A 26,493-nucleotide genomic window follows, 5' to 3' on the forward strand; every position below is an offset into this window, starting at 1 on the left:
CCATTCCAAAATACTGGTCCATTTCTAAGGCCACAGCTGCACAGATTTCACTACCAGAAACATCTGGGCAGTAGAGTTAGAGCAACACAGTGACTTCCTAGCTCCAGAGAGTGACCCTTCACTGGTCCTTTTTTTTTCTTTTTCTTTTTTTGTCTGGAGATGGTAGGCTGAGGACAATGCCTGGGGAATTTTCTGAAAGTGTGAAACCAGTGACCTCCCTGTTTGCCTGTTGTTTGTGTTGGATCCTGGAGGCAGTGGGAAGGTAAACCCTGGGCAAACCACTGGAAGGATTTTTTGTTTGTTTGTATCCTGTGGAGCGGTAAGCACCCTGTCCTCCTTGCCCCAACAAGTGTTGAATGACTTCTTCCTCTCATGCACCTGGCGTTCTTTCCTGCCCCAACCTGTTCTTGCATCTAGAGGAAAGGTAGGTCTTGTTTGAATTGCCCTATTGAAGTCACAGAATATCAGAGGAGCCATGATCTGCAAGCCCTGGGTTATTTTCTGGGGAAACTGAGTCATGGCTGAGAAGACAGGGGCCGGAAAAGGAAGCCCTTGAAGCAGAATGGAAAAGGGTGGACCAGCTGTGAGGTGGGCCTGGATTCGAGCCAGGCCTCAGCCCTTACAAGCTCTGCCCTTCGTGACCCCATTTCTTTATGGGTCATTTGGGGCCCATAATCTCCCTTTCACAAGACTGAGTGAGGATCCAGTGTGGAGAGGTTCACAAAAGCTCTTTGTCTGAAGTTCATTACTATCGAAAAGAAATTAAAGTGGGGCTCTAATTGGCTTGTCCCCTGCTTCCCAGCAAAGCATTACAGAAACAGTGGACTAAGTCTAGAAGTGGAGGAGGTGTGGGAGGCCTCCACTGGCCTCTTTCCCCTGATGATGTAGCTCTGGGCTAATTTTCTTCTGCAGCCTGGAGTTGGGCCCTCTGAGTTCTCGACAGTTTTTCTGGGACTGGGTCTTCGTGCTCTGAGCCACAGGGCTGGCCCATGCCAACAATGCCCTTCCTCTCAGAGTGCCCTGTGTGCCTGGGGTGGGTTTTGGGGATGCTGCCCAATGGGAAGGCAAAGGGTGAGAGGCTGTTGGGTAAGGGTTGCTGGAGTGTGGGTTGAGGTCTCGGGTTGGCAGTGTGGGTACCAGTTCCTAAAGAAGAACACAGAAAATGCGTTTGTGGTTCTGAGGGTGACAGTGTCCCATGCGTGTCCACTACCATGCTCCTAAAACCACATGCGGAATGCAGCTGTATTTGTGTTTCTAGATTCAGATTTTGCCTTGACTTTGTGATTTCTGGCCATGTATAAAGTCCTCATGCTTTATCCAGTAGACAAAGGTGGTAAGGAAAATTAAGTAATTGTATCGTTCTGAGAGATGAGTAAGTAATCCTCCAGGAAATAGTTAATGTTTGCAAGCAATTTTTGTGGGATAGGGATTTCTTTTTGAGGTGTAATCTGGAATATTGATATTTCCTGTACTGAGATACCCTTTGAAAAGGAGTTCATGAAATATAAATGATTCCACATCCAAAATGTGGAGTTCATATATGAGTTTCATATAGGTTGGTATGAAGGGTTTGCCTTCAATAAAATGTTATCTTAAAAAAGCAAACTCAGAGCAGTATGTGGAATCTATATCATATAATACATAACAAACATCTCTCATTTTTAGAAAAAGATACATTAAAATTATGATAAATATATATTAAATTATTAATAGTAGAAATCTCTGGAGGAAATTTAAATTTGGTAGCACTTTCCTTTATAGCATTTTATATTTTAAAAATATTTTGAAAGACCTTGTAAATTATTTATAATTTTGGCAGAACTAACTACCTGTATTTTTAGATTTTGCAAGTATTTTCAATTGCGTCAGTGTTAGAAATTAATTTGCCCGAATCAAAGGGTGAGCCTACATAAGAACTGAGAGGTCCTGCTGAGTTTTCCCCTACAACAGTGCACTCATTTTCTCTTCACACCGTTTATGTAGCTTCTGTCGCCAAGCCTGACCTACAGTGGGTGTCATAGGCCTGGGAGGCAAGGAAAAAGGACAGCTCCTTTGTCCTACTGTATGTTTGATAATGAGCAAGTCAGAGGGGATGGCTGTTTGAAAATTGTAAGTTGTAGCAAATACAGAGGACTCCTCAAGCTGAACACATCCCTTTCTTTGTCAGGAGAAAGGTCGCTTTGCATTCCAGCCAGCCTATTCCCTGTGCCAAATGCTATCTTCTCCAGTGTGGGAGGCCAGGGTCCCAGCCCGGTGTGGGCTGACCACTGAGTCACACTGGGGAGTAGTGATGGTGACTTGCATGCTACTGCCTCTGCCCCTGCAAATAACAAAAGGCAGACACACTCCCTCCTTCCTTCTTCTCTCTTCTTAGATACCCCAGACTCGTGTGTGCATGCCTTTGGCCGAAAGAGCACTTCAGTGAGGTAGTGAAGGGCTGGGTACCGGCACACCTGTTGCTTATCAGCTGCGTGATTTTGGTTAGATTTCTGTGTTAGCTTTTCACTACTATGGCAAAACGCTTGTGAAAAATCAACTTAAAGGAAGAGATCTTTGGTGGCTCATGGCCGCAGAGGTTTCATTCCATGGCTGGCTGACCACATTGTTATGGGCCTGTGGTGAGGCGGAGCATCATGGCAGCAGGAACTCATGGTGGAGCAAAACTGCTGACCTCATGGTGGCCAGGAAGAGGAGAGCATAAGAGAGAAGGGCTGGGGCCAAGATTTATTTTTTAAGGCCATGCCCCAGTGACCTGTTTTCTCCAATGAGATCCCACCTCCTGGAGTCTCCACCACCTCCCAGCAGTGCCATCAAATTACAAATCCATCATGGTGCATCCATCGATGAGGCCAGAGCCCTAATGATCCCAGTCATTTCTCGGAGGCCCCACCTGTGAACACTGCTGCACTGGGGACCAAGCCTTCAATATGTGAACTTTGGGGGACACTCCAGATCCAAACTATAAGAGTTCCTTAGCTGCTCTATGCCTTCGTTTCTTCATATGAAAAATGGGTTTGATAAAACTTCCTTCCATATGACACTGTCATAAGGATAGAGTGAAATAAAAGAATCCAGGTCAAAACCACCATACAGTGTCTAGAATTCATGGTTGAGAAATCAGTAAATGTCAGCCCCTTGTTGTTATTATTTGATTACCCCTAATCTCATGCATGTCACAAGTTCCAGTGTTAATTACTCATTCTTTTGTGTACCTACTACATTTTGGGCAGGTAACCATAAAAGATGGTTTCTAACATCAAAGGGCACCCAGGCTAGTAGAAGACCAAAAGAATAAGCAGTTCATTACAGTATGGATGTAGCATTTTTTTAAGGCAGAGGGTGGGCAGGGCATGGTGGGAGCATGGTGCAGGAGCCAGAGCAGGTAGTCAGGTGCAGGATACCAGCTTAAAAATGCACTGAACAGACTTTAAAAAATTACTGAATTGGCTTATAATTCAGCTACTGATTAAATTATGAGTCAATCCCAGGCCTATATGTAACTTGCTAAATTAGCCTTCAGCTGGTGAATGGAGACAAAATTCCCTGTGCCAGTGATCACAGTTGAGATCTCAATGATCGATGAGACCATGATGTTTCTAACAGCAAGATGACACGACAGCTAAAGAATTATGACTGTGTAGCCGTTCTCCTCGATCAAACATTAGCTAAAGATAACACAGGTGGCTTGTTAGCTATGTCCTGTAAGATGACCCAGGTGGCTTGTTAACTATAACCTGTACTTCGCAAGAATACATCATCCCCCCCGACCTTTATAAGTGTGGCTCATAAGCACATTAGCACTGCTATTCCTTAGTCTGCCTTTATGCCCCTGCTAAGTTGTGTGAACAACAAATGTTGACAAGTCTGGAAATCACGGTCTTAGCCAGGGAAGGGGTAAACTCAGGTAGTCTTAGCCAGGAGAGAGTTAAGATTAGATCCTGGCCCCCCAAATAATAAACTTTCTTCTTTTTTCTTTGTCTATTATTCCTTCGTCCTCTGCTGTAACCTCAGCCAGGCGATCTGGCATCCTCCAATATCTGATCAGGCCTCTGGGATAGTTAGGGATGACTTTGTGGGGAGAAAGTTCTTTGGGGATCTCTCTCGGGCTTCTGCTCATTTTGCTCCAGACAGTCTTTTACGCGCTGTGTGTAGCCAGCAGCCCACTCTCTACCCGTAACAGAGGGCGGGTGGAATTGCAGTCCATTCTAAAAGGTTTAAATTCTCCAAGCCGAAGATTCCTTAGGTGTGGCACAAACCTGCTGTGTGCGTGGAATCTGCCAGGGCCCCTCCACCGTGCACGTAATTTGAGCCTCAGGAGGAGCTGGTGTAGGTAGGAATCTCACAGTGCTTCCATACTGTTGGGATAAAGCCCCTTGTCTCCGACCCGGGTGTCTCTATTTCCTCCTAGCATTACAAACCTGGCACTCACTCGTCCCTTTGCAAGAGGGGAACCCCAGACCCTTCCCACTTCTTGCTAGGCTTCCTGGAAGAGGTGGCGGTTAAGCAGTATTTTCAAGGGTGTCTAGGAATTCTTAGTTGTGGGGGAAGAATCATTCCTCATTCAGAGTCATGGAGGCATGTGGAAAGAAGGGTGTGTTTGAGGAGCATTAACTAGTTTAGAAGGCCAGAGCCAGATGTGTGCTTGGCGAGCAGCAGCTGAAGCTGGAGAGGATGAGAAATGGATCAGGAAGGGCTTGGAAAGCCCAGGCAAGAAGTTAGGATAATGCTAGGCTAGGACTGTGCCCTGCATTTGCAGTGCTTTGCTGTGCCCTCTGCTGCGTACTGGAACAAATGGCCACATCAGCCCCAGAGAAGAGAGCCAGGAAAATGTGGCCTGAATGGCTGAGACATCACTGGAGACAGGGCTTTGCTTAATCTCCCTGGAGCTTGGGGCTTAGTCCCCTTTGGGCTTTAAGCCTGTGCCCTGCAAAAAAAAAAAGCCTGGCTTCTGGCCTGGAATCCGGGAAGGAAACTCACTTAGAAACGGAGCATTCTCCTTTCGCTCCACACCAGTAAACAGGCTGGATAAGTGACAGTGATTTGACTTGAAACCTCATTAGGCTGAAGGCATCAGCTGAAGAACAAGCACATTTCTGTGCCCTAGCGGGGCATGGGCCACACAGCTCCTCCGTGCAGACATGTGGCTGGCCGCCGCCACCGGGTCCCAAGGATCCCTCCAGCCCAGCCTGGATAACGTCTGCCAAGGGCCTTTGCCTCCTGGCTGTCAGAGTCCTGTGCAGGCCCTGCCCTTCCTTGCCCACGGCATCATTCTGAAAAACTCCCTTTTACTTTTGCTTTTAAAATAAAGTCAAGGGCCACAATATTCCCTGATATTCCTTTATTTAGGCACAGTAACCCAGAAAGTGACCAGATTTACCAGTCTCTCTCCAAACTAACCTACTTCTCATTTGCAGAGTAATCTCGGTAACAGCCCACGCCAACCCATTGTGTGTGATGTGACATTGTAATGAGTGACTATAACAACACTGAAAGGAGCAGATAATGAGAGCAAAAGCTGCTGTTCACAGGTCCTGTGCCAGGGCTCTCCAGCATCCTCTGGAATAATCCGTGTGATAGCCATTCCAGTAGGATACCCACTGACCCCATTTTACAGGTGAACTCACCGAGGCTCAGAGAAATTGCACAACAGAGCTAGTGGGTGGGACAGCAGGTGTGAAAAGAAAAAGATAATGAAAACCTCGAGGTCCAATTGATTCCCAAACTCCCCAAACCCAGGTTCTTAATGGAACAGCTTACAAACTCGGGCTACAATACATACAACAAAACTTAACCCTTGGTCATATTAAGCCTACAGTCAGTTCAGTTATGTTGAGTGCGTTTCCAGTGTTGTGCAGCCAGTCCCCACAGCTCTTTTTATTTTGTAAAACCTAACCCATGTTCTCATTCAGCAACAACTCCCTCCCTGTACCCGCCTCCCTCCAGCCTCTGACAACGAATATTTTACTTTCTGTCTCTGAGTCTAATGACTCTTGATACCTCACCTAAATGGAATCATAAAGTACAGTGAGACCTTGGTTGTCGAACTTAATTGGTTCCAAGATCAAGAACTGAACATGTTTCTTCCCCGTAAGAAATAATGGAACATGCCAGGCATGGTGGTGCACACCTGAAATCCCAGCAGTCGGGAGGCTGAGGCAGGAGGATCACTGTGAGTTCAAGCCTGGGCTACATAGTGAGTTCCAGGTCAGTCTCAATTACATAGTGGGACCCTGTCTCAGAAAAGAAAACAAAACAAACAGAAAAAGAAATAATGGAACACAAATAATTGGTTCTGAGGCCCAAAAATTATACTTATAAATTCATTTATTCAAGACGTTAACAAATTTCACAATGATTGCTTTCTTTTTTATTGTGGCTCTCACAGTTTCCCACTTAGCTTTACTGCTGGTGTCACTAACTTTCTTTGGAGCCATGGTGACAATATTTTACACACACTGCAAAGCACCAAACAGAGCACGTGACGAATGTTGTAATGCACTAACCCAGTCTGTTGTCTGTGTGAGAGTGGTGCTTAGCCCGAAGCATCGCTCCTTTGTGTCCCCAGCAAGATGCAACGTGTGACTCCCTCTCGGCCCATGCAGGTTTTTTCAAATCGGATTTTTGGTTCGACTGTTGATCAGCATTACGAATACTGAGCAGAGTTGTTTTTTTGTTTGTTTGTTTGTTTTAATAACTTTGTTGTTTGAGCAGGGGAAACTTCAAGCTTGGAGCCATCCAGTAACCGAGGTATCACTGTATTTGTGTTTTTGTGACTGATTGGTGCTTTTCACTTAATACAGTGTCCTCAGGATTCATCCATGTTGTGGCACACATCATGATCTGGTCCCTTTATAATGGTGGATACTATATATACATATATAGATATATAGATATGACATTTGCTTAGCCATCTGTCAGTTGATAGACACTAGTTATTATTTCCACATCTCGGCTATTATAGATAATGCTGCTGTGAACATGAGTGTTGCAAACATCCCTTCAAGGTCCTGTTTTCAGTTCTTTTGGGATATGTACACCCAATGTAGCAGACACCTCTGCTCAGTATTAGCAGGCTACAGTGGCACGAGCTTCTGGCCACTCCATAATTCAGCGGAGTTACATTGGAAGTAGTCCGATAGCTATGTTTACTCCCAGTCCTAGTCAACTGACTCCAGCCAAATTCTTCCCCTCTGAATTAACCGTTTGTTTGCTTCAGCAAAAATATGCTTGCGTTCTCTTTCTGCAGTCCGGCCTGCTTGATACTTGTTATCAGCAGGGGTCCCCAGGCCTGTCCAGTCCCCTCACCCCCCGCCCCCCACTTGTAAAGAATAAACAGTGGACATCCTGGGAGTTCTTTGTCTTTGCTGCCCAGAAGAGTTTAGATCAGCCCAAGCCTCAGTTTCTCTCAACTCTGTCTCTGGGTCTTTATTTCCCACTTTCCTATCTCTCAGTTGTCGTCCTGGCTTACAGGAGACTGAGACCGAAGGCTGGGATTTTCAGCAATTTCTCTTAATATATCCCTTCCCACTCCTTCTAACCCAGAAGTGGAGTTTCCAGGTCATATGGTCACTCCACTCTGAATTTGTTCAGGAAGCACCATGCTGATAGAAAAAATCATGAGAGTGTGCAGCCGTAATTTTGGCTGGTTTTGAAGAGTGGTCTAAACCTTCTACCACCTGATCACAGTCTGTGTCATTTGTCCAAGTGTCACTGAACATCGCCATCTTTCATGTGCAAAATGGAAAATCAGAATCTCACAAGGACAACTCCAGGCAATGCACAGAGAGGCTGCCCCCTTCCAGGGATAGCTCAGCCCCTTGGGATCCCAGGAGAGGACATCGGAGGAGAGTGGTCAGGAAGCTGGGATCTCTCCTTCCTTCTCTTCTGTTCTTGCCGTGGATCACGATCAGACTTGCTGCAGCACAGAGGGACATTCTCAGCTGCCACCAAGCAGCACTTGAAGTGGGTGGCATTTGTCCCTATCTGAAGACACATTTCTGTGATATGATGCGGAAATACAGCCACAAGGAAAATGACCCAAATTTTCCATTGTCTTATAAGTCCAGGAGTCTCAGAAGAGGAAGAGAGAACAGTAGTTGAGACAGAAGACATGGTTCCCCAGTGCCCAGCACTTGTAGGTGTTCAGTGCGTAGGAGTTCTCTCTCTTCGTTCTTACCCTCTGCAAAGCCTGGGGTGGTGTGGGGAGCTGCTCCACCTGAGACAGCACCAACCTGATCTCTGGCTTGGTCTTCCTGCTGCAGGATGCATGTAGTCCATGGGAAGGAGATCCCCCGAGATGCCCTCAGGAGAGAGAGGACTCTGGAAGCCATGGAAAAACCAAGCTGTAGGGTGTGGCCTTGCACAAGTCAAGCTGAGCCTGAGTCTGCTGGCCTTTGCCCAACTTAGCCCCATGGACGCTGGCCTGGGCACTAGTTCTTCTCCATCTTTGAGCCTCCTCTGAGAAGGTGAGGCCTCCCATCGGCAGCCTTTTCTCCTCTCTTCCTCCGGCTCGTTCCACATCTGCCTGTTAAAGGCTATGACATTAAGGGGCATTACTGATGTGTGAGGAGGGATCATCTACACAGCACTAGAATCTTGTTCTTCTGCAGAGCACTCCTCTCTGGCCTGTAGAGAACTCTAACTCCAAACCTTTTGGTTGGATGAGGAAGATGGAAAAGGTAATCTGGTCTTCATTTTCCCCTTGGTCCTCTTGAACCGCTGTGTCTAGGGACTGAATCTAGAGAATGGGTGTCCCAACATTTTGGCTTGCCCGGGCCACACTGAGTGAAGAAGGATTGCCTTGGGTACTATATTAGTCATCTTTCCATTGCTGGGATAAAATACCTGAAGCACACAATTATAGGAGAAAAAGATATATTCTGACTCAGAGTACCAGAGGTTTCAGTCTGTGGTTGGCTGGCTTCAAGGCAGAAACATCATGGTAGAGGAAAGCTGCTCATCTCATGGCAACCAGGAAGCAGAGAGAAGGAAAAAGAGAGCCAGAGAGGAAGGGGGCAGGGACCAGATATGGTCCCCAAGGACACACCGCCATGACCCACCCAGATACCTGGGTTTACTGATCATGGGCTTTACTGAAGTTGTTGGGGTCTCTGAAGCCAGACAAGGGGCCAAGATTAATCATCACGGTCACATGCTAAATATATAATATAGTTAATGTACATAAGTAGTGAAACCTCCGTTTTAATGTAGGTTTTTCTTATTACCTCAGAAATAGGCAGCGAGAGCAAGCGCATTCCAAGCTGGGCATGCCTGGAAAGGGAAAGGCTCTGGGAAACTGGACACTGAAGATTTATTACTTTCTTCCCAAGGCAAGGGAAAAGTGGTTTTAAGGGCTTGGGTTAGGCAGTGTCACTCCCTGGCTCATATAAAAAGAGTAAACAGGAAACCAACAGAGTGACTGTGGAGAAATGCTCCCCATTGCCATGGTGGAGGGATGGGAAGTCAACCGCAGTGAGACTGAGCAGGAAGGGCTGCTCGGGATCTACCTGGAGCGGCGTAACTGCTGGACAGCATGAGCAGATGCCTTCATCCCTGTTAGCCATTCCCTGAATAGACGAAGGACTTGTGCAACCTTGTGGACAACTCCAGGCTTAGCCAGGCAGGTCAGTACTGTGAATATCGCTAAGCACAGGTGACCTCAGGAGGACCTGCCCGTGGAGTGTTTGGAGCAGGGAGATATTCAGCTGTAGCCTCCTCAGGAGGCCCTGATTGGAGCCACTGAGCACTGGCCCTGGCCCTGGCCTCCCTTTGCCCATGAGAACGTGCAGGCCCAGGACACCACTGCTGCGACAGCGGCTCTGCTGCCACCCAGGGCTGAACCACCAGTGTCTGTCTGGGCAGATGCCAGCGCTGGGTAACAAACAGGCTGCGGCTATGAGCGCTATAGAGAGTGGCCGAGCCTGCAGATTGTAGATGAAGGGTACAGATGTGAGCCAGCTGCTGTTTTCTGCCCTGCATGAGGACAGAGGTTGATGGAGCGTAGCCTCAGAGGCTGAGTGTATGGGTGAGAGGCTGTGGCCAAGCAGGTACAGCCCAGGCACAGAAATTCGCAGGAGGTATTCTGCTGTGACTTCTGGAGCTGACTCCTAGAAGGCCTAGTGTGATACCATGTACTAACCCTTCTTCCCTGAAATCTCTGTCATCCCCCCAGGAAGGCTGGTCGAAGTTCCCTGGATGTGACTCCTCCTGTACTTCCCTCTGGGAGGGCTTTGTCACATCCTAAGACACTGGTCAAGGAGCACTGTGACTCCTCAGACATGTGACAGCCATGGAGGGCCCACCTCCTCACACGTGGCTGCTGAGATGTGACTGCTCAGAATGGTTATTTTAAGAGCAAAAGCATTAAAACCCTCACCCTCACCCTGGACTTCTAACCTTGAGAAGATCAGGCCTGGCTTGGTTGAGGGGTGGTCTGTATCTCAGAGACCATGCAGGGCAATGGGAGCACCTCCAACAGCTGTTCCAGTGACCCAGCCATGACCAAGGCCTGAGACCTTTTGGAACTCACAGGGTTCACAGGAACTCAAGCCCTGCCTGTCCCCTGCATGGGGATGGGAGTGGCCCAACCAAGGAAAGCAGCATTTTAACCAGTTTGACTTGGAGAGCAGCCAGGAAGGGCAAGGAGGTGAAAAGTTTATGAAGTCAGCCACCACACTATAAAGTGACCAAGCAGAGGAGTGCAAAGATGGACTCCACACTTTGAGTGACTGCTGGGGCACAAAACCTGCCAAGGTCTTGTTCTGGCTGCATCTAGGCAGCCTGCCTACCTGCAGGGGAGCCACCCTACCTACAGGCAATGGCAGGTTGTGCTGAGCCAGGACCTCACCCTCAGAGCCCCAAGCAGGAGCCAGGCAAGCAGAGGGCAAAGTAAGACACGCTGTGTTCCTGCTACTTATCAGCATGAACTTTGTGGGGTAGAACAGCCACTTGTTATGCTCCAGGATTCTGCTGATCAGGAAGCTAAACAGGTACTGCAGTGACTTGTTTCTGAACCAGTGTCTGGGAGCTCAGGACTGATTCTCAGCTAAGATTGGACTCTCCTAATGGCTCTCTTCATGTGGGCTTCCGCTGCTGCTCTCTAGGATCATTGCCAGCGCTGCCACATCTCCACAGAGCCTGGACTTCTTCACAACATGGTGGGTCGGTTCAGAGGGCAGACATCTAATGAGGAAGAGAGCCAGGCAGAAGCTGGATAACCTCAAGGCCTGGCCTTGGAAGTCATGCAGGGTAACTTCCTCAACATGCAATTCATTAGGAATGAGTCCCGTGAGCCCTGGAGCCCTGTTGTACTCCTTGGATGGGATGGAACGGGATGGGACGGAGCAGTGGCATGATGTGTGTGCTCTTTTTCCTGTCCCTGCTTGCTTCCTGTCTCTAGAAACCATCACAGGGACCAAAGAGGCTCTAAGTGCTTTAGGTGAAGTGGAGGCTGGTAGAGGTGGTTCCAGCAAAGGTCCAGGGCTCTGGGGGTTGAGGCATATCCCATTCTTAGGTTTCCTGGAAACGCCAGTGACCGAACAGACACTGACTACTGCTGGAGGGGTCACCCCCAGAGAGCAAAGTCACTTGGAGTCACTGCCAACCCTCCCAACCTGGATCTGGGCTTTCTTGTCTTACAAACACTCCTGAGCCCACTCATTCTTCTCTTCACCCCACTTGCCCTGGGGTTTACCCTGAGGGCCAGTCTGCTGCCCCGTGGGGAGCCACGGAAGGCTTCTCAGCAGAGGAGTCATTTGTGCTGCTTCTTGAAGATGAAGCGGCAGAGAAGAAGCATGGGCTGAAATCTGCCTTAGTGAGGTCAGTAAATCAGGCCAGATAGCAAGTTGGGAACTGACCCTACAGAACTCTGTAGACCACACAGAGTTGGGACCACAGGTTAGAGGGGTTGGAGAAGGTAGAAGGACATCCTCACGATGTGGGCTTACAAGCACTCACTGCCATAGTGACTTTACTACAATCCAGGACTTTTGAGCCCTAAAGACCCAGAGACTGGGCATTCTTAGCCTTTTTGTTACCTAAATTCAAACCTCACTAATAGGTAACCAAACAGCAGAGGTGGGGAGTGTGTCTTTCAAGGGATAAGAATATTTGAATCCCATCCAGACTGTCCTCCATCTGGTGTCGGGACCCCGAGGGAACATGGGTTGTCTGGGGATTGCTGGGTAAGTGAGAATTAACACCAAGGGGATTGGAAGTGTTGGAGGACACTGCTGCTGGGCGCAGTCAGGTGCAGTTGGGGCAGACAGCTCTCCAGCAACAGAACTCCAGGCCCACCTCTTTTGATGACTTTTTTTTTGTCCATTGTTCCTTCCCTTGTCACATTATTTTATTATGCTGGTATCAGAAATGCAGGCAGACTGTTGCCAGGGCCTGGAAGGCAGGCTGTCTCCTCCAATTTTATCCTGATTGAATCAGTCCAACCCTCAGCCTTTCGAGGGCCCCTCATGGCACAGCTTTCAGAACAATTATGATCAGAGATGCGCATAATCAGATTTGTGTTTTAGGGCGATAACTGGGCTGTGGTGAGGAGCCTGGGGGAGACGGGAAGGCTGGTGGCTGGAGAGCTGCCCCTTTGCTGCCGTGCTGTGCTGAGAATGAGGTGTGACCGAGGGGTACGGGTGGGACATCTGTGGGGGCAGCAAAGCTCTCCTATGCCTGTGAGGAAACCTCATGCTTAGGTCTGAGCCTGGGAGAACCCCGGATTGCCAGAGCCCCCTCTAGAGAGTGCAGGGGAAATGGATGAAGCAGACTTGTTTCTCTCTAGAACCCAGCACTTTTGCCAGGGACCAGGCCCCATTCCGTTCCTGGGAATGGTGCAAACCTGCTCTCTGCCCACTGCTAGAAGCATTGCTCCTGCGTTCCTGCGAGCCTTGAGGCCTGTCTGGGCTTGAGTCTCCTGCTGTACAGGAGGCTCTACGGCACATACAGCCAGGAGCCTGCAGCACCCACAGCCATGGGTCCCAGGAGAAACAGCCACAGCTGAGCAAGCCTGTGGTCTCCTCATCTTGTGCTTTTGAAATGGGAGCTGTGACTGTGCAAACCAAAGACCAGAAAAGCACTGAGGGAGTTGGCAGGGAGAGCTCTCTCCGCTGCTCCAACCGCTCCAACCAAGCGATGTAACGAGCACATGGCCTATTAGACTGGGGCGCATAAAGAGGTTTCTTTTGGAATGAAGTCTGGATGTCAGTTCTCCAGAGGAAGTGTGAAGAACATTCAGGCCCAAAGAATGTTCTGGAAGGAGTGTGGGGCTGGTGCCATGTGGTCTGGCAGCAAGATGAGGTCCCTGGAGGAGGCAGCAGGCTGTTCTGTGGAACCCTCTCTACATCTGAGACCCGAGTGTATGAAGGTCTCCCCAGGCTGATACAGAGAGCCCTGGGTCTGGGGCTGTGTTATACTGGGGAACAAGGGCAGGGTAGATGGAGGGAGAGAACTTCTGGCACAGAGTGTTTAAGAGTAGGGTGCACGCTGCATCTCAGCATGCAGAGCTCACCTGGGGCTGGGGGACCCTCCTCTTCCCTGGGCTGGGTGACTCAGGGAAAAAAGAGTTGTCAGGAGCATCCTCGGGTGACCCAGGCTTTTGCAGACACTGGCATTTCAGGATAATAATAGCTGGCATAAGCTTGCGCTCTCGCCCACATTTTTCCACAGGGCCCCATCTCTGCCAGACCTTTGGTTAGGTTGCCACATCCCTGAGCTGATAGAGAGTTTCCAGTGCCACATCCAGGGAAGACTGGAGGCGCTCGGTTGTGTTGGAGACATGTGAGCGCTTTACCGGATCCTGTGGCTGGCTCTGTCTGCAGGTCAGAAAAGGACACCAGGAGAGGGGAAAGTCTGACTTGGAAATCCCTAGAATAAAGGGGAGGCACCTCCTGTTTCCCCTCAGGGTTCCCTTCCTAACGCTTCAGCCCAGCTTGGCAAGCAGTCCCTCCCTGAGAGCCCCAGAGCTCCCTCCTGCCTCACAGGTGACCCCAGAGTCCCCTGATCTGCACAGAGCCCTAGGTCAGGTTCAAGTGCAGCCCTGCCACTCACCTGTGGCTTTGAAAGCCGCTCTCCCTCCTGGCCCTAGTTCCCTTCTCTTGCTCCCTTTGGAAGATAAGACAGTGTGAAGTTGACCTGGAGCTGACGAACAGGCCCTGGTCTCCAGAACTGAGTGGTGTTGATATTTTCATGACCTTTGCCCCTCTGCTTAGCTTCCTTGGTTAGTTGGCCGGTCCTGGACCCTCCTCTCTTTTCTTCACCCTGTAACAGGGGGCTGTGGAGAAGCAGGAGGTTGTGTTGTGATGAGGAGACCCCCCCTCCAAAGCTGGATATTCTAGGCTTTTTAGTAGCAGAAATATTCATCATGAGGATGCGATCATTGGCCTGAACTGAAGCTCTGCAGGTTGCTGGTCCCTCCCTAGGGCAGCCCTCCAGCCCCTTCCTGCGCAGATCAGCCCTGCAGGTGCAGATGAGCTCTAGGAGTTCGGTTCTTGGGGGAATCGTGCACATATCTTTCAATATGTCCAGAAACCTCCTATGTCCTCATTTTACAGACAAGGAAACTAGGGTCAGAGATGCTCAGTCATTTGCCCAGGAGCACCCAGCTTTTTAAGTCCACCTGTATTTGAACCCAGGCATGGGCCCCAGAGCTGGAGTCTCCAGCGCACCAGGTGTGAGTGGCACAGCAGTGCAGCGACATGACCTGTGGGAGGACACGTGGGGGACAGTGAAGGACAGAGGGGTCCAAACTCTCATGATGTGGTTCTGCGAGGCCTCCTCCCAGCATGCCTCTAGTCCTGGGAGAACTGGGAACTGGTCGCTATACCCGACAGCCAGGCTTCTCATCCTGGGAGCTTTTATGGCCAGCATGACCTGCAGGGCCCTAGGAATGCATCCAGCCAATCCCTGAGTAGCCAGAGTGTGTGCAGAGCTGTGGTGCTGAAGCCAAGGGCTCCCTGGTTGACTGTGATCTCTGCCAGGGAGTCCTGTTCTGGTCCCAGCATCCTTCAGGATGTGCTCATGTCTCCCTGCTGGCCTTCCCTCTGTCACCGGCCAGCAGGGTGTGCTTGGGGCCAGAAGATCCGAAAGAGAGATGTGGATGCCTGGCTCGTGTGGAGGGAAGGGGTGTGGCGAGAGTGTTAGAACCACTGTGACCAAGTTCCACGCACTGGCCACTTGACAGAAGAGTATCGCGTCACAGTTCTGGAGGCCAGAAGTCCAAACTCAAGAGGTCAGCATTTTCTTCTAGGGGTCGTGAGGGCAGGATGTGCTTGGCATCTTCTCTGTGGTCTCTTTACCTCCCCTCCCCTCTGTGCATATCTGTGTCCAAATTGCCCCCTTTTATGAGGACGGCATTCTAAAGACATCTTCACTAAGTGCATCTGCAATGACCCTGTCTCCAGAGAAGGGCACAGGCTGACATATTAGGGTGGGGATTTCAGCTTATGAATTTTGGGGAACTCAAGTCCATAGAAGGGCATTTGGAGGCAACACAGTGCAGGAAAAAGAGTAAACACTTGGGGTCTCACGGACTTGCGTTTAAACCTCAGCTTTTCCTTTAGTGGTGGTGATCTTGGACTCTGAGGCTATTTCCTAATCTGCAAGCAGGGGCTGACCACACTGGCCATGCAGACCTTGGGGACCCTTGCAGGGAACTGGTGATTGTCCCCTCCCCCCCCCCAGCTTTTTGCTTCTGCTTCTCAGGAGCCTCTCTCCCCTGGTAATCGCTGAACTAGAAAATCAAAGAGGCAGAACTGCTCTTTGCCATTTGCTACTATTTCAGGGTAGCAGTGAAGCCTGGGGCAGTTTCCAGGCGAGCGCCCCTGCCAGATCTTATGCCATGTTCCCAGACCACTTCCCTGCAGGCTGGGCTTTCTAAGTATAACTCCCTTCTTGTGACAACAAAGAACCCATGCTCAGAATGGCTGTAGTCCTGATGAGCTTCTGAGCTGCCACAGGTGGGAGGGAGGAGCAGGGACAGACAGGGAGTGGCATTGACCACAGAGCCCTGAAACCCCTGTGGCTGGCCTTTGCCATCCAGCCATAGTGATGTTTAGGCCTAGATGCCCAGGGGATGTGGCCTTGGCCTGTGTCTGGGGATGTTTGGTGCAGGCTGGTACTGCTAAGCTGCGACTGAGCAAGGGGCGACTGTTTGGCCTGGGGAGAACAAAAGGATGATCTGTCTCCCAATGAGGAGAGGGAGGAGCTGCTCTTCAAGGTCCCGGTCACCTCTGACAAGGTGGGTGACTCCGGGCAGATCCTTCGCCTAACTCCTCAGTTTCCATCTCTGTGAGGTGGGGGTCATCACCATGCCAGGAGGGTTAGAGGTGATTTGGGCCAGTGGGTGGTCACTCCTGGCCCTACCGTGCCAGTGCCTGTGTTGGGATAGATGGCTGTTTTGGCCCCTGAAGGCCGGGTGCGGGGCTCGGTGTGCTGTCTCATCCTCCTCCTGGGCAGCCCCAGCGAGGCCTTATGCTCTGCCTTTGGTGGCTGTCTTAGTTACTTTTCTCATTGTTGAGACAAAATACCTGACACCCAGAGTTAAGGGAGGAAAGGCTGTTTAGCTCAGTTTGTAGAGGTTTCAGTCCGTAATCAGCTGGCTCCAAGGCAGGGTGGCTTAGCAGACAGGCATTGCAGAGGAGAAACAGCTCATAGAGGGCAGAAGGTAGCAAAGCAAGCAAGGGATGACCACAGCTCTTTTTATCCTTATATCTTATCCAGGCTGCTGAGGTGGGTCGAAGTCACACCCTTAACCCTCGTGCCCTTGGTCCCAGCATTGAACCATAAATCAATATCAGCATCCCACACTCTAGATCCAGCGACCTCTGAGAAAGCCCCACTATGACCGCATGAAGCTTTAGGGGGACATCTAGACACAAACCATAACAGTGGTCTTCAGTGTAAGCTACATGGCTTGTGGAGTCCCCCTTGCAGTCCTAGGGCCTAGGCCAGAGGGGTTTTGTAAGGTACTCATGCCTCAAAAGTCAGAGATCCAAACCCAGAACCTCCAAGGTTTCAGATGGGCAAGCTACTGCAAATCATGTGCTTCAGGTCTCAGCTGCTCTGCTAGCCTGGGCCCAGTTCGATATTGAGATCCTTTAGTACATTGGCACCAATGTGGACAGAACCTTGAGCACAGGTAACAGAAACTGGAATTACTGGGCCTGCCTGTACCTAGGGGCCACCAACACATATCCTCCCCTCTACCTGTTCATTTCTGCTGAGGTTGGAAGACCTGACCTCTTCCTTAGGGTAGTGACACCAGGAATGGTGGAACCCGTCACTCCTGCCAAGAGGTCCTCAGGATACATCCAGTATGAGCAAGCAGACCATAGGGAAAGCCTGGTCTTCCTCTGCTGAGAGACCACTCTGCCTAGGACTTTGTGCACAGACTACTGCGCACCTAGCTGATACCCTTGGATGTCAGTCCCCACTGTGGACAGGGAAAGAAATGTAGCATTTTGGGAGCATCAAGCCCCTACTGCTTTAGGCCTGCCTTCCTGCTGACAAACTGGCCACTGGCCAGGGTCTGTGGGGCATCAGGCTTTGGAGTTTCGAGGGAACACATGCCTAGCTCTGTGTTGCCTTGGGCACCAGGCACCCTGCATTCACATCACACCATAGCTCCCACTGTCCTCTTTGCTTTTTAACAGAGATCAAATCTGCAGCCTAAGGTCACACAGCTCTTAAGTGGTAAAAACCAGTGCTCTGGGTTTGTGTATCTGTGAATTCCAAGGTTTCTCTTTTTTTGGTACCAGGGATCTAACTTGGGCCCTTGCGCTTGCAAGGCAGAAACTGGAACCAATGAGTTAAATTCCCGGCCCCAAGGTTTCTAATGTGACCACAGCTCTTCCAGAGGATTTCTGGGGTTTGCTGGGAGTGACACTGTCCGGCCATGCCAGGCAAGCTGCAAAGCTGTATCATAACCAGTGCTGCCTTCTCAGGGGAATGTCATGGAGAATTAACCTGCCAGAGGTCTTGGAGGTAGCCAAGATCTGTCATCAAAGGAAACCCTAGTGTATTTGGATTTTTTGGAGGTCTTCGGCAAGCTTCTGTGATCCCCAATTTTTCCTTTCTTTGAAAAGATGGAATTGCTTCACTGTGGCTTGGCAGGGAACACTTTGTCACATATAGGAGTCTGTGGGGAGAGGATGTGATTCCTGGTGGAAAGTACGGTGTCCCTTTTCTTGATGTGCTTTTCTTGATGTACTTTTCTTGATGGAGAATTGTGGACAGCAGAGTCTCTTGTGGGGATGGGTGAGGAATGGTCCTAACTCATATCCCTTTAATGAAAGATCTGGAAGAGGAAATGTGTCGTGAAAACTCCAAGTCTACAAGGACTTCTGGGGAATGGTAAGCCCAGTTAATGGAATGTTCTTCACTTTGGTTCCACTCTTTGCTAACGACAGCACTTGGTAGCGGGTTTGCTACAGTGACACAGTGGTTCCGTCCATTGGGCACATGTCCATTGTGTGTCTGTTGTGTGTCCTGACACAGTCACATGTGGCATTACTCTGCTTTTAAAAAGTGAGCTGATAAATCTAACACAGGTTTGCTTTACTTACTGGGGCATTGTGGAAATCACTACACAAAGAACCATTTCACTTTTTAATGAAATGAGGCATTTCTTCACATGGTGACTGTAATAATCAGTTCCTCCTCATTGGGTATTTGTGTTATTTTTGGATAACAAATAATATAACGGTGTAGCCTTAAACATCCTCGTATTCAGACATCTGCACTTAGGATGAGTGTTTCTAAGCATGGTCGCCTGGAAGGAAAATTACTGTGTGGAAGGACATATGCATTAAGCTTTTGATCGATGGTCTTCCTCTAATGAGAGGATTAACTGCCTGTAAAAAAAAAAATCTAGTCCAATTTAAATTACCTCCAAGGCACCTGGCGATGCCATTTCCGCAGCCCTCTGCCCACATTGGCTGTTAGTTTCCTACTGGTGCAGGAACAAATGGCCACAAGCCTGGTGGTTTAAGATTTGCCATTCTATGTCTCTAGAAGTCAGAAGTCTCACTCAGGTCTCCCTGGGCCAAAATCACAGTGTGGACAGGGCTGCGTTCCATTTGGGAGGCTTAGGGGAGAATCTGTTGCTTGGACCTATTTTTTTTATCTGCAAACCCAACGATAGCCAGGGGAGCCCTTGAGACATCTCACAGAAAGTCATTCCACCCCCGACTCCTCCTTCCTCCCCTTTCCATTTTTAAAGCCCTGATAATTACAGGAGGCTCCCTGGATAACCCAGGATAATCTCCTTAACTCCAGGTTGGCTGACTATCAACCTAATTCCATCTTTCCCCTTTCATGTAACGTAGCCACAGGCTCCTGGGGTGGATGTGGGCACTTTAGAGAGGGGCACAATTCTGCAAAACCATGAAGATCAGCTTCCTACGTTTTTTTCCATTCGTAGTGAAAAAGTGACATTCTGCTCTTTCAAGCGGCATTTTCTTAACTACTGGTGAAGTTGAATATCATTTCCTATGTCTTGAAGAGGCAAAACATTTTTGTAATTACAATTATTTGTACCCTTGTCTCCTTTTCTACCGGGTGGCTTTTGTGCTCTCTGTACTCCCACGTGAATTATGAATTCCTTAAGAGCAGGGACCTTCTCATAGTCAATTTTGTGTCCCACCCAGAGCCTCAAAATGCATTGGGATTCAGAGAAAGGATTCAGTGCCTGTTGTTGGTCTTTCCTCCCTGCCAAATGTCATCCCTCCTCTTCTGTTCTCTTTGGAAGGAATGTCAGGAAGCTTCTGGGTGAGCTATCAGGGTTGAGCCTCGATATGAGAAGGTGTAGTGGGCTGAGACAAGAGTGTCTGTGATTTCCACTTGGAGCTCTGTACCCACTGGTCTCTTATCCATATTCAGCCAACCTCACATTGAAAGAATTTTTTAAAACTGCTTTATACTGAGGTATGTGCATATGTATGAGATGTTGCAAGTAATCTACAGACAATTTAGAGTATGCAGGAGGATGTGGCTGTGGGCTTCTCTTGCCATTATGGGAGCCTGGCTCTAGCAGACCAAGCGTCCAGACCCCAGCTGTGCCTCTTAACCCTTTTTCTCCTCCGTAAAAGCAGTAGTAGTGATTCCTCACATTTTAGGGTTGCTGAGAAGGTAATGGGAGCCCCCAGCCGCTCCATCAGGGAGGGACAGTCCTGGTGGCTGTCCCTCCAGCACCTTGGTGTTGATCTCAAAAGCAGGCAGAGCTGCAGGGAGGGCACTGGAGGAAGCTGCTGGGCTAAAATGAATGCGACTCTGAGGGGGAAGCACAGAAGAGCAATTCTAGGTCATTGCTAGGATGTCAGGCAATGCAGTCTCTTTTGGCATTTGTTTGAGAAATCACAGCAAGAGTTAAACTGCTCCTCTATTAATCTGGGAGTCTTTTGGAAGTCTCTGGTCAGCCTGGTGAATGGCAGTGACTTTTGCACGCCCAGTAGGCATCTGTACTGGCCCGCTTTCCTTGTCCTTCCGGGAGCTGTGTGGAGGGGTGTCCAATGGCACTGATCGGCTTCCTGGGCCAGGTGAGCTCTGCTTGGTGAGCAGCACATGGCGGCCCACGCTCTGAGGCATGCCACAGTGCCAGGCCCACAGCTGCCTTGAGCTGGACTCCCATCTTCTCAGACCCCGCAGAGTTGGCCCCCGGACCAGTGATATCTTCCCGATGATAGAACGCTTCGCCATGCTTAGGGTCCCAGCTCCTAGAAATCCTGTCCGTACCCACCAGGCTGTGGCCAAGGTTCCTCTGGCAGGACCTCAGGGGACCAGCCCTGGGCACGTAGGTCCAGGCTTGACCACCCTTCCTGGCTTTTCTGAGTATAGCTCCACACCTGCTTTCATAATGGAGAACACCCCAAGACAGAGGGGAAGCAGCACCCACTGTCTGCCAGCACCGTCCACATGGTTTGCTAGGACCCCAGAACTCCAAGCCTGGGGAGAGCCTTCCTCAGTTCTGGCTGTGCATTTGGAGCCCCAAGTCCCCTCCACTCAAGGGCTGCTGCTGGAAAGTGTCCCTCTACTACAACTAGCTGTGTTCCTTCTCCTTGTCCTCTCTGAGCCTCCATCTTCCAGTTGGCAACAGAAGGGGGGCTGCCACTCCTGGGAGAGGTCCATGTGAGAGCCGGGATGTCAAGCCCGGGATCTATGGTTATTGTCCTGCGCCAACGCTGCCAGTTCCTAGGCCTGAGCCTAAGAGGAGCTCTGATTCAGGCCCAGGCAGGTAGATGCCTTCCCTCCTCTGCTGAGTGGAGCTGGCAGCTGTGGGGAGAAGGCCCTGGGCTGGCTCGAAACTGGTGGCTGCCTTTGCCTCTGTCAGGGCCGCAGAACACCACGAAGGGCTCCCCCAGGACACAGCTGCAGCCTTGAGGTTAGAGGGCTGGTGCGCAGCCTCTGTCTGCTCTGGACAGGAAAGCCCGCTGGGCCTTGCTTCCAGCTCTCCCTGTGCATCATGAGGAACCCGGAACCCATTAGAGCTTATTAAACCCATCTGCTCTGAGAGCAAGACCAGCCCCAAGTCTCCAGTCCCTGCCCTGGGCGTGTGGGGAGACTGCACACAGGCGGTGACTGTGTGACTCGGGTGTGGGATCCTCCAGGTTCCAGGGAGCTGGTGAGGGCAGAGGCCAAGAGCAGCCAGCAGACTGGGCTCAAGAGTGGCCGAGGTCTCAGACCTTTCCAGAGCATCCTGGGCCTGCACAGGGCTTCCCCTTCCAGGGCACCGCGGGTCTGCTGCCCTACGTTTCACTGACGGAGCTGCCCTTCCTGCCTCCCCTCAGGAATGCATCATTGACGAGGACTGCGGCCCCTCCAAATACTGCCAGTTCTCCAGCTTCCAGTACACCTGCCAGCTGTGTCAGGACCAGCAGGCGGTGAGGATGCCCAGGGGCCCCCTGGGCTGCAGCACCCTGAGGCTGTGGGGGAGACTTCTCAGCTGAGCCCCCCGAAAGAGCCTTGCAGCAATGGACTGAGCAGGAAGTCATCCCAGACCGGCTTCATCGAAGTCTGCTGCAGACCTGCTGCCCCCTCTGCCCCAACCCACGATCTCTGGTCATGTCGGCTGCATGGATGGCAGAGAAGGGAGGGTGGAGGGGCGAGGAGGTGGCTTCCGTCTGTCTCTTCCCATGGGATCCCATCAGAGATTCAAGGCGGCACATCTGCAGGCCCCAGGCAACTCCCTTCTCCTTCTGGGCCTGCAGCCTACCCGTAGGTCTTTCTCCCAGTCTGCTTAATAAGAAACGGAATGAGGAGGAAGAGGCTAGAGCTCTGCCTGTAGGGTTTCACTGAGAAGCAGGAGGCCAAAGGGCCTCTTCTCCATCCCACAACAAACATTTGGGAAAAAGTCACGGGCTGTCACTCTTCTTGTCATTTTTCCTTATTAGGAAAAATACAGCCTGATTAAAATATAAAGGGGGTCTCGTTACCTGGCTTGGCCTCTTCCATGGCGAGGCAGCTGCTTTTGTTCTTCCCAGCCCACCCTACATCAGCACAGCTGTGGGGACCCCACATTGCCCCCCAGCCTCCACGTCCTGTGTGGCTGCAGCTTCCCGAACTCACTGCCTTCCCATCCTGGGCTTTCCCGGTGGGGGCTGACTCACCGGGTTACTGGAATCGCACGGCTTCCTGCCTGAATCGGCCTTGAGCCCTCCTCCCCGACTAGGGGACTAATGAAGAGCGGAGCCCCAGACACCCTCCTGTCCTTTGCAAAATCTTGAGCTTTGTCAAAAGACTGATGCCGCCTCGCCAGGTGGCATTTTCCAGTGTTTTGACCCCTCACATCTGCACAACGCACTCGACTTTCTCCGAACAACCCCCCACCCGGATCACACCTCCTCCACACAGCCGAGTCCCCAGCCAAGTCCCAGGCCTGTGAGCCATGCCCTGGTGTTTCCTCCCACCTCTGCAGCTCTGCACCCGGGACAGTGAGTGCTGCGGGGATCAGCTGTGTGTCTGGGGTCATTGCACCAAAAAGGCCATCAGAGGTGGCAACGGGACCATCTGTGACAACCAGAGGGATTGCCAGCCTGGGCTGTGCTGCACCTTCCAGAGAGGTGGGTGGGCTTCCCACTGGGTGGAGGGGAGCCATCGAAAGCCTCATCCACACCTGCTCAGACTGCCAAATTATCACAGTGTGTCCCAGCCCCACTAGCCCGCCTGGAGCGGAGAGACCCCATGGCGTTTTGTTTTTCCCTTTGGTATCTGGCTGACTTAAATGCCCGACCTGAGCCCAGGGGATTCCAGCAGCCCCTCCCTGACCCCTTACTCCATTGCCCCAACCCTTTCTGGGCACTGCTCCTCCTGCTCCCAACTCTTGTCCTCACTGCCTGCCCCAGGTGAGGTGTGCACACAGCCGCCCTGTGTGTCCCTCAAGCTCTCCTTCACCATCTCCCAGCTCTCCCTGCCCCCACTGCCCTCCCGGCACCTGCATCCTGGGGGATTTTCCTTAAGGCCCTTCCTGCAGTGCTGCTCTGGGGCTGCCAGTAGCTTCTGTCATCTCCCTCTTCCATAGCCACCCACCTCCCTCACCCTCCTGTCCCCCCACCGTTCAGCCCAGCTTTGGCCATGGGGCCTACTTGGCCCCAGGCTTTTGTCAGTGCTGTGCCCTGAGTCTCTCAGTTGCACCTTTGATCTCTCCAGGCTTTTCGGCTCTCCACACCCATCTCTCCTCTTCCAGGCAGACTCCCTGACTGCGCCAGGCCTCTCCCGTCATTCCCTCCTGAGCTCAGACCACCTTTCTCCTTTCCTCTCATTCCACCGGCTCAACCCTAACCTCACTGGGGGCGGGGTGAGGGGGTGGGGCGCATCCCTGTTGCTGCTCCTCTGTGGTGACCCTGCTGGTTCCAGGCCTGCTGTTCCCCGTGTGTACCCCGCTGCCTGTGGAGGGGGAGCTCTGTCATGACCCTGCCAGCCGGCTGCTGGACCTCATCACCTGGGAGCTGGAGCCTGACGGGGCTTTGGACCGGTGTCCATGTGCCAGCGGCCTCCTCTGCCAGCCCCACAGGTGAGGCGCCTCTGCTCCCTACAGGGGCTGAGGGCAGTGATGTGCCTCAAGTGGGGGTGGGGCCGGAGCCTGTGGAGCTATGGGCTCCATTTTGGGTTGGTTTGCCTGGAGGTGGTCTTGGGCCAGACGGGAGGATCCTGGTGGTGTCAGGTCTTTGTCAGGGGCTTAGCAGGTGTAGACTGGGGGCTCATCCAGATGGTGATTGCAGCTTCCCAAGTGGACGATCCATGGAGGAAGAAGAGCTGAAGGCTGGGGTGGAGCTCAGGTGCATCATGGTGATAGAGAGGAAGAGAAGGCACTGGAGAGGCCATCATGAGTTGGCTTCCAAGGTGGAGCGAGCCAGTTGTCAGAGGCTGCCAGAAAAGGGCTCGGGCGTGGCCAGCATCTCCGTACACCTTCTGGTCCTAGCAGAGCTTTCCAGCATGGCTGGATGGACAGGCAGGAGTCCCTGGGGCCCCCATCGTGCAGCAGGTGTGGGGTTAAACTGTGACCACATCCTCAGTCAGGCTGACTCCCACCTGGAAGCCCAGGTGGACGGGGCTGAGAAGGTACTGTGTGGTCTTGAACTCCCAAATCCAAAGTCCTCAGGGCCTACCCCTGGGCTGCGGAGCCACAAGTCCATCTAGAAAGATAGGACATTCTCTCCTTTGGCCATTCTTTGGCTACCTGGAGATGAGATGTTGTCAGGAGCTGAAAGAGGAGGTGGTAGTGTGCAGGTTAGGCCAGAAGACCCCAAGACAGTAGCCTAGACCTAGAGTCTAGCTCCCCCATCCTAGAGTCTAGCTGGGCCCATGGAGAGAACTTTGGCCGAGCCACAGCCTCATCTTTCCACAGCCACAGCCTGGTGTATGTGTGCAAGCCAGCTTTCCACGGCAGCCAAGACCCCATTGGGGAGAGCCTGCTGCCCAGGGAGGCCCCCAATGAGTATGAAGATGGCAGCTTCATGGAGGAGATGCGCCAGGAGCTGGAGGACCTGGAGCGGAGCTTGACCCAGGAGATGGTGCTTGGGGAGCCCACTGCCACCGAGCTGCTGGGGGGAGAGGAGATCTAGATCCAGACTTGGGCCACGGGTAGATGTGCAGTAGAAATAGCTAATTTATTTCCCAGGTGTGTCCCAGATGTGGGCTGGCCAGGCCTTCCCCTTGTCCCCTTCCCAGTAAGTTTCCCTTTGGCTTGACACAAGGAGGTGCTGTGTGTTTGTGCAGTTGCCCAGCCACACACTGGACATCAGTGTTCTGGGTAAAGTGAGGCATGGCACAGTGAGGGTAGAGCCCAGCTGCCCCGAATCATGGCCCCTTTGCCCCTACAGGTTGGCAGACATTGTGTTTTGGTCTATATCGATTTGAGAATTGTTTGAAGTGGGGATTGGAAAATGAGGTAGAGTCTGCCTAGGATGGGTTTGGGGAAATGTGGAGGGGGGCCCTGCTTTGCAAACATCGACCTGGCCAAAATGCAGCAGGTGATTTGTTTGTGCAATTCTTTTCCTGGGCACAAGCATCTGGTGCTTGATCCATGCTCATCCACTCAGCTGTTTTGTTCACTTCCTACATCCTGTCAGGACAGAATTTTCATACCCACCATTGAGTCACTCTCAGCCTGGGGACGGGAATGTGTGGAGGCTCAGAGACCACAAGCTCCAAAGGAGAGGTAATGATAAGAAAGTGACTGGAAATAAGGTCAGTCATTCCCACAGCTCTGTTAGAAGTAGCAGTGTGGGGTTGCCATCATTCGAGTGGAGACCAGTGGTATCGACTCTGTCTCCCCTTGATGTTTTGCAGTAGTAACTTTGAAGGTATGAGATTAGAGCATAGAATCTAAGCTGACTTGCAGAAGACAGACTTAGACAATTGCCTGGCCCAGATTAGTAATCAGATTTGCAAAATCACTTAGAAAGCAACTGAAGACCATTTTCAAGCACATGGAGAAAATCAGTCCAAGCCAGGCTCTATGAAATATGGTTGTAATATCCAAACCGAGAACGAGCTGGATGTCATTCCGCAAATGATGTTTTCAGGTGCCAAGAATTGTTTCCATCATGTACTCATCCAGAGTTATTAAACTTTAAAGTTGCACATGATTGTATAAGCATGCTTTCTTTGGTTTTAAATTATGTATAAACACATATGTTGCAATTAGAAATCAAGCATAAATCACTTTGACTACTCTTCTGTAGTTCTTGGACTTCTTTTCTTCTGACTTTGAGGAAATATAAAACACTTTCAGTGAGAAAAAAAAAAGAGAAATGATCTATATTATAAAAACAAAAGAAATCAGAAAGGATGTCTTCCATAGAAGCATGTTTCCTAGACACCTGAAGCATACCTCTTGTAGCACCAAAATATTTTAGAAATCTTAGCCATTTTTGGATGGTGTAAATATTTAAGGGTGTAAATATTCCACTATCTCCTGGAAGAACAAATGGAATATAGATGTGTCTTTCCTTAAAAGCCTCTGTTAACAGTCAAATGCATTTCTGGACCCGTGTTAGC

At 50.8% G+C, this 26,493-nt stretch overlaps 1 protein-coding gene across 1 annotated transcript in view; it reads left to right on the forward strand.

The window, feature by feature from the left end:
* Dkk3 (dickkopf WNT signaling pathway inhibitor 3) overlaps positions 1–25,455 on the forward strand; it is a 38,786-nt gene extending 13,331 nt beyond the window's left edge. Inside the window, exons 4-7 of the mRNA XM_010615262.2 lie at positions 21,783–21,875; positions 22,910–23,054; positions 23,848–24,004; positions 24,839–25,455. Coding sequence (XP_010613564.1) covers positions 21,783–21,875; positions 22,910–23,054; positions 23,848–24,004; positions 24,839–25,055 — 612 coding nt within the window. The 3' untranslated portion in view covers positions 25,056–25,455. The remainder of the gene's footprint in view (positions 1–21,782; positions 21,876–22,909; positions 23,055–23,847; positions 24,005–24,838) is intronic.
* The last annotated feature ends 1,038 nt before the right edge of the window (positions 25,456–26,493 follow it).

The sequence above is a fragment of the Fukomys damarensis genome, unplaced genomic scaffold (genome assembly GCF_012274545.1).
Source record: "Fukomys damarensis isolate Sample0158 unplaced genomic scaffold, DMR_v1.0_HiC HiC_scaffold_16, whole genome shotgun sequence".
NCBI classification, from domain to species: Eukaryota; Metazoa; Chordata; class Mammalia; order Rodentia; family Bathyergidae; genus Fukomys; species Fukomys damarensis.